The 11299-nt window shown below is 31.1% G+C and overlaps 1 protein-coding gene across 2 annotated transcripts; it reads left to right on the top strand.

Annotated features, from left to right (window-relative positions):
- Positions 1 to 687: 687 nt before the first annotated feature.
- Positions 688 to 2965, top strand: LOC131668679 (quinone oxidoreductase-like protein 2). Of its 2 annotated transcripts, none has more exons than XM_058943038.1 (9): positions 688 to 809; positions 878 to 1188; positions 1281 to 1514; positions 1615 to 1806; positions 1878 to 2059; positions 2137 to 2228; positions 2302 to 2425; positions 2489 to 2618; positions 2703 to 2965. In XM_058943038.1, the coding sequence occupies exons 2-9, from the start codon at positions 967 to 969 to the stop codon at positions 2748 to 2750; spliced, it is 1224 nt and encodes a 407-aa protein (XP_058799021.1). In that variant the 5' UTR covers positions 688 to 809; positions 878 to 966; the 3' UTR covers positions 2751 to 2965. The 2 variants fall into 2 exon arrangements, with proteins under 2 accessions (XP_058799021.1, XP_058799022.1); XM_058943039.1 differs by having other exon boundaries at positions 722 to 818.
- The last annotated feature ends 8334 nt before the right edge of the window (positions 2966 to 11299 follow it).

Here is an 11299-nt window from a genome sequence, read left to right as displayed (position 1 = left end):
TAATAAATTTGCTAATAATCATTCCTTTTTCAAATAAGCTATGGCCCAAAGAAAATATTCTTTAAAGGTTTCTACAATAATATACAGTACAAAATAACATCATTTATTCACTATTTTAAATTAATATAGTTTTCATGGAAATTTCAGATTTATAACTAAAATTACTTTAGTTATTTGAGAGATGCTACAAAATAATAGCTAAATAACTAATTCATTAACATTAATATATTTTTCATCAAGTACCTAAATATATAAAGTTTAGAAGTAGACTAATAAATATTTAAGTAGTAAAACTAAATGTTTTGCAAGTATGCAAAGAATTTTAATTGGTGAATTGTTGAAATAACAAAAAGAAAAAAAATACAAACTAGAAATTTGACTAACTTTAATATTCTCTAATTAAAATGTTGCTCTACATAAATTCAATTCCACGAAATAGACCATAAAATGGTGATCATGCTATTCATTTGAGTTTTAAATAAGTAGTGATAATTAACAATTTTCATATTAAACTTACCTAGCCTCCAAGTGCTTATTTATACAAAAAATAATATAAAGTGAGACAGAAATAAACTCCATGGAACTAGGTAAGGTAACAGGCAACAGATATCAGCTGTTGTACGATTATTTTCAATTTCCTCATTCATAGCTCACTCCTTCCTTTCCTCGATCGCAGTTGGTCTCTCGTTGGTGTCCTGCTGTCGTCGTTGCTAGGCGAGTCCTCCATAACCTATATAGTTCTGCTATATAGTTAACCAGTCTATTTCTTTTTGTTGCCGTAGTACCTCAACCTGAGACTGGGAATTTCCGTATTATATGTTATACTTAAATACTACAGTACTTTACTCGTGCGTTACAGAAAAATATTCATTTTTAGGTTATGTCACAGTAACACGCGAGATTGTTAACACAGCTTTAAGTGTCAGTTGCATTTGTTTGAATGTTTTATTGGCATATTGAAGAAAAATGTCAATTGCAGCAAGTAGATCTTTGTTATCGTGTCTTTTAAGGAATAGTAATAAAACATATGCCAAATATTTAATCAATGTGCGATTTAAATCCGAACATTCAGATAAAAAGCATGCCTCAAATGAATCAAATATGATTGAAAGAGCTGTTTTAAAAAAATTTTCAGAAAAACTTCATATAGAAAGTGTTGATTCACCTAAAAAATTGCAGTCCACAGAGGTTAAATCTTGAATCTGCTATTTAAAGTTTATGTTATTCTAATTCATACATTTAAAAAATTAAATTTAAATAACTAATAAACTAATTTTTAGGTTCTCATTGATGTTAATTACTGTGCGTTGAATGGACCAGATGTACTTTTGTGTGAAAATTTATATTCTTATAAACCAAAATTACCATTTGTGCCTGGCTATGAAGTTTGTGGAAAACTTGTTGAAATTAGTGAAGGAGCTAGAAAAGCTGGTTTCAATGTTGGAGACAAAGTTGTTGCACTCAACAAAGAATGCTTTGGTGGTTTAGCTGAGAGATGCATTGCTGAAGTTCGTGTTAGTATTGATGTACAATAAATAGCTAAATATTAAGAAATCAAAATACATCACATAAATAATAAATTACTAGCATCATTTATCCTGACAATTTTTACAGGATGTTTGGAAAATACCTTCTTCAATACGATCTATTGATGCAGTTTGTTTATTAGAATATTATATGACTGCATTAATTGGTTTGGAGCAATGTGCATCAATTGATGAAGAGGATATGGTCTTAATTAATGTTGGTATTGGTGGTATTGGTTTGGCAGCAGTAGATATCGCTGCGAATGTTTACAAAGCTAAGGTAAGGTTGAATAATAATATATTTTTACACTAATAATTTTATAATTGTCATGGAAACTTTTTCTGCATAAGGTAATTGGAGTTGGTTTTTCTGAAGATAAAGCTCATAAAATTAGAGAAAGGGGAGCTTTTCATGCTTTTAGTTATAAAGAGAAAAAGTTACTTAAAGAGATTGAAGAAATTGCAGGAGATCGTGATATCAAGGATATCTTTGAGGGAGATAGTGGAAAACATTTTAAGAAAGTACTTGATGGGTAGGTGTTAATATTACGGGCTTGATTAATTCTCAAATAATTTCTGTATCTAATTCGAATGTCATTGAAAATTGCAGTTTTATGAATATTTACAAATCAAGAACTCCATCCAAACATCTATTAAGGGATGACAACTTTGGAGTAGTGGTTCAACATCTGGCTCGTGATGGTAATAATATTTATAATATTAAGAATTTATAAATTTTAAAATAATGATAAAAATTTACTGGTTTTTGATAAAGGCAAAATTATCATTGCTGGTACTGGTCATACAAGTTCTGATAATGAAGGAAAGGGTGATGATAGATTTACAGTAACTGGTATCAGCTTAAAGGATTACAGAAAACGAAAATATGAGCTCTATAGGTAGATTTATTTTTATAAGTATGAAATTTGATAAAATTTATTATTAATATTGATTTTATTTAGACAAACTGGGGAAGACGTAATTTCATTCTTTGAGGAAGGGCTTATCAAGCCAGTCCCTTCTATGATTGCTGGTTTCTACCACATTAATGATGCTGTCAAATTTATTTCTGAAATGAAACATTGTGGAAAGGTCAGAGAAATATTTTTTATTGATTGCTTAATTTAACAAGTATAAAATATTCAAAAAATATTTTGATTTTACCTTTCTTTTCAGGTTATTATTGATATAAAGCAAAAGGACAAGGAAGCAAAGGCTCAATAAGAAATTGATTGAACAGGAAATAACAGGTTTATTTTCAGTAATCATCTTCAAGGCGCACATTAATTATAAAAGAGAATTTCAGAAATAAGACTGCTATAGATTATGACATTTTTAAAAAGTTTCATCCTAGTCCCAGTGAGATAATTTGTAAATAGTATTAGTTAACATTTCAGAATAAAAAGTTTTTTGTAAATACGATTATTTCTACCGAATTCTCTGTGTGACCAAAATATTACTAATATATTATCTTTTTATGAAAATAAATATATAATTAAAATTTAGTATCTTTTATGTAATATATCAATTATCTATATATTTGTTGGTTGGTTCATTCCAAATGTACTCTTTAAATGTTTTGTTAAAATTTTTAGCCACAAAATATTTCTATAAAAATATGTTCTTATGATTATTTGAATGCAAATTTTCACATAATCTACGGTAGCAAAGTTCAAATGTTATTTCTTAAAGCAGATCTATTCACATCAGCTACAACATGTTTTTCTTAAACTTATTTAATCTTAATCCATGGATCTTAATAAATGGATTTTAGTCCATTCATTTTTAATATAAACCATTAGTTAAAAATTGTGTGCATTATTACGTACTCGTATTATTAATCGATCCTATCACAAATAAAAATAAAAAACAGGAAAATATTAAAAGGATTTCAATTTATATTTTGAATCATTGTCATTAATTAAAGTCTACGAATATGTCAATATCGTCATTGACAAAAGTCAAATGTAAATGATTCAAGTAAATAGATTTAGGCATATATTTTCTAAGATAAATGTGAATTCGATAAAAATTATGTAGTTAACTAATTTAAATCGAAAAAGTTACAAAATTAATCACGGATACTCTTTTACTATAGGAAATCAAAAGGATACTCTTCTTTTACTGTAGGAAAGGAAGCAAAATGGAAAATCTGTTATAAAATTTATTTATACTATACATAGTAGAATAGTTTTTCAGTGCACGGGCAGTTACGAATTTTAAGTTTGTTATGAATTTGCTGTTATTTATAAATACAAAATTTGGCCTTTATTAAAGTAATTATATGTGAATTTTTAGAAAGTTATAGTTCACCATATTTTGCAACTATTACTTTTTACAGTAATATATCAAATTCTATAGATCTCTCAAATATGAAAATAAATAAAATTATGAAATCCAATCGAACATCGAACTTCGAAAAAGATCACAAATAACGGAAGATTCTTAGCGATTTAAACATGATACTATTTATTAATTTTTTTATTACTTTTAAATTTATACTCTTGGTATAATAGATATTTGTAAAATCAAATTAAATCATAAAATGAACAATCATCTAGTTTGACAAATAATGTATGAAAAATGTAATAGAAAAACTTACACCCATAGAATGTGGGCATTGCTGCATACAAAGTCAACTTTACATTGAACGTAGAATAGAGCATGTAGAAAACTAAATCTTTAAAAAAAATTTTGTATGAATAAAGCTATCGGAAAACGCAGGAAGTAAATATAAAAATAACAGTGAAAGTGACATTGATGTATTATAACTCGTGAATGCAATTCGATTATTGTTTGGATTATCAACTTTGCTGTCGTAAACTATTCTGTGTATTAGTACTAACATTCAGTAAGTCTAAAAGATATTCCGATTTTTGGAAATGTTTTTAGCTTTTGATTAATTTAAAAAAATTGATGTTTACTATATGTTCATTTGCGAAGAAGTATGCAATAATAAAAAAACCTTTTTTTGGTGGCTACATTCTATAAAAAATTTAATGAATATTGCATAGGATTGCTATTGCATAGAAAATTACAAAATGATAGTGTCGTTTGATTTCTGTCAAATATTACCAAGTCAAAAATATATTTGTTCCGGCTAATTAGTGTCGTAAATTTTCAATATATAGTTCAAGGCCTTACTAGCTGTACGCAAACACAAGTAGTCACGTTTTTAGATCTGTCATGAGATATATATTGTTTCTATAACTTTCATTTAATTTAATTTAATATCTTTATTTCAAGTTGTACCTTGAGTGAAAAGAAATAAAAAATTAAGTAAATCAATTTCCATGTAGCCGCGTGGTCTACGGTGAACAAATGTGAGCACTCTAAAGACTGCAGAGTACAATGAACAATGCGGTAAACAAACGCATTTAGAGAGAGAAAAAATATCCGAGCACTAAGGACTCAATACATTTCCTTGTGAAACATACGGATATTATGGCACTGTGAGTGTACCAATGCTCCTAAGGCGAACAGCCTTGGCTTATTTCCTGCCTTGCACCGACAGACTATTCTCCTTTTTTTGCATGCGCATATTTAATGGCGCGTACTGGGAATTTTGATACATGACAATCATGATTATCCAACGTATATAATCAATCATTAAGCAATTAATCAACTTTCATTACATGTGGGCCTAGAAATTAAAAGAAGCGAACACGACTTTCGTTGAATGTATTTAGTGGTTTTCAAATAGAGTATTAGCATTGGCGCATGTGAAGTAAGTTTGATATTTTAATAAAGATATAATATATATATATATATCTTATATATATGTAAGAATATCTTTTTGTGTAAAGCTCTTTTGAATAACTAAGATAAATTTGATTATGAAATAATTAGTAAATTGGTAAGTTAGTAAGTAATGAATTTGTAATTAATAAGTTTGGCATTATCGTACATTCTGTATGCTTTTGCCAATACCAGTGCAATAAAAAGAATTCAATATCAGTATTTTTAGACGTAAAAGCACGTTTGCCTGTTAACCATCGCTGATACGAGCTAGAAAAAATGAAAGCTTTCGATGAAAGATAATCATCGAATAATACAGGGACGAAAAAAAAATTGCTGAAATCTGTCATCGATTGAGAAAACTATCCATTAATTTCTATTAAGAATCGAGCTCAGTAAAGTCGATTCTAATATACTCCACAGTGAAATTGTAAATATAAGTATGCACTCGCCTTTGGCGTGCTGATTAGACTAACGGTGGCTTATCGCGCGGGGAGAGCGGCTCAAGGTGAGAACGTAAACATACACTGTCTACACGCGCTACATACGTAGGCGTGGTTTAAGAGAACAGAAAATCCCGCTTCGATTTCAGAGATTTCCTCACACACTGCGAGCGTGGAAAGAACACGCACACGCATGTACATATCAGCTACCACACACACGCGAAAACTGAGTCTAATCGAGCGTGTGCATTGTGGGAGAGACAGAGATTATTGTTGTGTGCGCTTTAAGCAGATATCGACAAGGCGCCTGTGTTTCGAGTCCCTTCCACGCCAGCTTTGTTTACGATACTGCGCCTTTGCAGACATGCGTACATGCGTTTAGCGAAGAGGTAATGGACTCGCATATTTCAATAAAAATGTTTCGCTTGTCTGCATACGGCTAAATGGGAATTTGTTTGGGAGCGCGCGTGTATATATGTGTGATGGAAACGGAAATTTTGAACATTTGTGTGCTTTTCGTCACCACCGCATTTTAATTAAGAATGACAATAAATGAAAGAAATGACATATAAATGTAGTCAAACCAGCTATAAATTTGCGAATTTAATTGGCCGTGAAGACTTCTTCGGTAGATTGTTATGCTTTACTTAAAATTTTTAAGCGTCTACAATGTCGTTTAGTTGTAGAATAAATCATTTTCATTTTAATAGTGTTGTTGACTTCACATCCATTTATACGTGATCAAAATTGCATTTGCTTATTTCTACTTTTAGTTATTATAAATTAGTCAATCTTGTGTATTCTCCAGGGAAAATGAAAAGAATTGATAAAAATCACTAGTATGGTGAATTTGAAGTTTTCTTTCTAAATAATGTCAATTTTTCCGTAAGAGGCAAGCATTAGTGTTGAGCAAAGAATTGCATCGACAATTTATTATATCATAAAAGTTTCGTGGGATAAACTTACTTGATCAGTTAATCAACTATAAATACACGTTGCAACGCGTCTTTACGTCCTTTGCAAAAAAAGAAGTTCTGGGTTCAGTATTATCCTACTATAGATTATAAATTATAAAACAACAAAATATTCTAATATAACTGAGATTATTCACAATATGTTGAACTAATACCGGCTAATCAATTAATGTGTCCAAAATTATATTTGAAAAAAAAAAATTAATATTACCATATAAATTTTAAAAGATAATTTATGTAACATAAAACATAGGAACCTATTAGTCATTGCTTGAATCAATATTATAGGAACCTATTAGTCATTGCTTGAATTAATATTAAAAAACTATTTGACATCAACGGTCCCGTAAAGTATCATTAAATAAATCAAATTCTCGATGTATTATCCAACAAAATACAGACAAACAAACAAATCGAGTATGCGTTACATCAGAACCTCTAATTAACGATCTTGAAGTATTTGTTAACATTTGATTACTTTCATAATGCACTTTGCACAATCAGTCATTAAGCTCGACAAATAAATGCTTCTGGAGCAACAAAAAGAGAAAAAGGTTTTGAAGGAAACTGAAAAGTTCAATAATCGTAATTAGTACAATCATTCAAAATGCCCGAGAGCCGAGCAAAGTGAAATATGCATCACTGATAAAATAACTTGGTAATAATCTATTCGCTTGATGTTTGTTATTGCTGCAATAAGAAGTGTGTGCTAACCCTGTATAGCCTTCATTTATAGGAGCAAGTGTTTGCCAATTTTATGTTAATATTTTCCTGTATGGTTTTAATGATATTACAATTATTTGTGTAAAAATTAGTAGTCTGAATGAAGGTAGAATTATCCAAACGAATTTACGGACAAGTAAAGTTCTATCATAAAAATCGTATATGTGCGTCTTCCGAGGTGTAGAAATCAAGTTGGATCAACCTAAAGTTGAGGGAACTGCATGTATTTGATCATAAAAATTTGATTCGAGAGACTGTAACGTATTTACGTGAATCATAAAAGACTTCAAGACTTGTCAAAATAATTTATGTACATTTAGTCGATCACATACGTTATATCAACGTTACTGCACGCAAAGAAATTTTACTCATAGCTATTCAGCAAAATCAGTTCTGACACATACGCGACTTATCAGTGTGAAGTAATTACCGGAAGGAAACAGTTAAGGCACCCAGAATATAATAAGCAAATAATGATTTTTTTTACAAAATATCGTGTTCAGGGCACGTGATAATGCTTTCACCGCGAGCAAATAATTCGTTCTCACGAGATCAGCAGGTTCAAATCTAAAAGTGGCATTACATAGGCATGCGCGTTATATATCTAAAAACAGACGAAATAATCATTGCAAAGTAATAATTTCCTCGGCGTGAATGGTTCGTTGTCTTTTTCGTGGTATCTCTCATATAAGAAAATGAGAAAAAGTGCATGGTGTATAACACGCACCGGATACAATCTCTACGACTGCGTCGAAAAAATGCCAGACCGCTGCGCTGCGCGCACACACGTGGCTATCCGGGCTCTTTCGCTCGCTCGTTCACTCTCTCACGGGGACCCGTTATCAAAAGAAACGATAAAAGGGAACGGCGCGTAATCGCGTACGTGTGCCACACGTCAATGCACTTGCGTGAGCATTGCTCTTATGCTTTGTGCATACGTATAATACGCGGAATACTGCAGCTGGCGTATAGGGTTTCGAGATTGCCGTTACAATTGAACTTTTTAAAGATATTTATGTCGCGTTGGGATCTTTCGTTCTTATTAAGGTAGCTTTGGTCCAACATTTTTTTTAGTTTTATAAAAATTTTACTCTATTGAAATCGTAAAAATAAATTACATCAAATCAATAAAAAATGTAAGTGAATGTTTTGGAACATGCAACCTTTTTATACAGGACGTAATGCTTTCTCGGCATCTAATTGTTTCGGCTTCAAAAAAGACTTGGCTTGAGAAAGCATTAGACATGAATAAATCTATAGATTGTGATTTCGAGCGTAGAAATATAATGTCTATCGAATAAAGTAACTTGAGCACCCTTCAACTTGAGTTGATTTTTATATTTATGAGCACAACAGAATAAAAATATTGCTCTTAACTATTTTAAAGCCTCTTATGAGTTTTTGAAAAGAATGATGAATGATGATTTTTATAAAAAAATGTAAATATAAACCATGCTTATAGTTAAAGGAATAAATATAAAAGTTAAAAATATAATTTTAATTTTTGCAAGTGTTGCGTGTGAAGGATGTATTTTTTGAAAAGATTCATTTTTCAACATTATTCAATATACAATGAGAGCGTATACAAGAGTTTCTTGATATGCCGAAATAGTTGCATTTGTTATAAAATCACCGATCGTGTTATTAATTCCCTGCGTACTAATACCAACTATTCTAGTGCGGAGTAGTCGAACTTCATTCAAAATCTGTAAGAATATAGCTGTATACGTATGAATAAGAATATAAACTGAGTTAAAAATTACACACAATTACAATGTTGTAATTTTTTTTTATGAATTCCAAAGAAATTTTTACTTCGTATGATCTGGCTTTGTCGTTTACACAGGAATTGATTTTGTTAGTCTAGTCAGAAGCCATTTGCATGACTTTTTTTAATGAAATTACCAACGCATAGGAATAGCAGCTTTTAGAACATTGACCTCAACGGTAATGTTATGATGTAAAATTAAACAAACTGTTACTAAGATGATGAAATTTTCATTCAAACAACATTAATTATTTGCGTCATATATTTGCACTCGTACTTATTCCGCCATATTACAAATTTCTTTGGTATCGTTTTGTATTTAAAAAACAATAATATTTGTGGATGAAAGATCGATTATTCAAGAATAGGATATAGACGCTGTACAAAATAAACTATGAATAATTTAATAAAATTACACGAACAATTTACGATACAATTTGGCTGTCACTATTTGTAGTCGCAAGAAATCTCCGAATGTCGTAGCGAAAATTTTTCTTTTGACGTGATGATCGACAACAATAAGCGTCCAAACGAGATAAAAACCAGGAAGTTACGTGCATCTGAAAAGCACGTGGTCCTCGCCCGCGACACTTTGAAAATGGCAAGAGAATATAAAAGACCCTAGTATTCGCGCATGTAATTCATAACTAGGTAATCGTCTCCTAGAGGCACACGTTTAGTCATCCAGGTGCGGACAGGAAGAGTGGGAGTGAGAAAGGCAACCACGGCGGCTGTTATGACTTTGGCTTGCCTAACTCTTCGCGCTCTCAGGTTATGAGAGCAGCGATATTCTTATGTTATTTTTCTCGTAGTCAGATATTTGCGAACTGCGTGCCACACGCAAATGACAATGGAAGGAAACAGCCGAGAAAATGAACGCGCGCGCGATAGCCATGATTTTTCCTTCATTTATAAGTCTATTATTATGCATTCGCCTTTTTATATCTCTGGTTTCTTATCGTTCGACTTCTGTATACGTTTTGGGAAAAACGAGTTTTCCTCGAAGCTGCAGGGATAGTAATTATAAAGTGTGCAACGTATATCAAGCGTTGATTGACGTCGTGGATTGTAGTGCGTTGTGTTTCTTTTATGTGTGTGTGCCAAATTGTCGGCTTCAATTAATGAAATAAGTCAATTAGATATTTTATCTCCAGTTGACGTTACATTCTTTTTGAAATTTTCCCATGCGCATAGCTTGGAATGAATGAGTCACACACGCTCACAGATTAATTCGATTAGTTTCATTGGTATTAGCAAGTCATAGATTAATTTGAAGTAATTGATTCGCCTGCAATAATTCTTGCATTGCAACGGTCATTATTTATGAAACCACCAGACGATTACAGATTATATGCCCATTATGTAGTATTATTGTTGATTGTGGGCATTCAAGTAGAAATGACCAAGTTAAATCAGACAAGTATCACATTATTCCAAATGCAATGGTTTCGATAAATTTCATTTTATACACTCTTCACTAGACTCAGACTGCAAGATAGATCATGCTATCAATCCGATATTGAATTTGGTTAGATATATTGAAAGTGGTCAAAATTGCCTTAACAAAAAATGTAAAAATTGTAGCATAATTTAATAAAGTTTTAGCATCGGGCATGAGTTCATTGACAAAAAGTTTCTACAATTATGTTAATCATTTGATTTTTTTTAATAAATAAATTTCTATAAAATTTTTTCGTTATAATAAAAATTCTTTTCTAACATTGTTAGCCATACAATAATCGTCTTTTTTATAACTACAATGACAAAATCATCCTGCACGCAGATTGAAAATTGTCAGAGTCTATAACTGTTGAGAAAAGAGTTGTTAAAATAATTCGTTGCAATTCATGTTATCACATATTTTTTTCTTCTTCCCATTTTTCTTTAAGTTAAACTCATCTCATTGAGCTCATGAAGTTGAATGTTCCTGTCGTGAATGCATCCGCAGGAACTCTTTAATTTTTAACAGTGCAGCACAATGTACAAATTGATGAAAGCTCGCAGTTTTCAAAACTGAATAAATGCCTCCTCCTCTCGTCAGCGTCGGTCATAAAAATTGAAAGTAACGTCAAAACGTTTCTAACAAGTTCCGCATCTGACACCTGCGCGCACATTATTGGACACAAG

This window comes from Phymastichus coffea, unplaced genomic scaffold (genome assembly GCF_024137745.1).
Source record: "Phymastichus coffea isolate CEN01 unplaced genomic scaffold, Cenicafe_Pcof_1.1 PCOF00082, whole genome shotgun sequence".
In the NCBI taxonomy this organism is placed as follows: domain Eukaryota; kingdom Metazoa; phylum Arthropoda; class Insecta; order Hymenoptera; family Eulophidae; genus Phymastichus; species Phymastichus coffea.
This window is presented reverse-complemented; position numbering and strand designations above follow the sequence as displayed.

Bases quoted from the DNA above. Each gene is read 5' to 3' on its own strand.
- LOC131668679 (XM_058943038.1), top strand. From the start codon at position 967: ATGTCAATTGCAGCAAGTAGATCTTTGTTATCGTGTCTTTTAAGGAAT. The intron at 1,807-1,877 runs GTAAGGTTGAAT...TTTCTGCATAAG, and splicing joins CGAATGTTTACAAAGCTAAG to GTAATTGGAGTTGGTTTTTC. The intron at 2,229-2,301 runs GTAATAATATTT...TTTTTGATAAAG, and splicing joins TCAACATCTGGCTCGTGATG to GCAAAATTATCATTGCTGGT.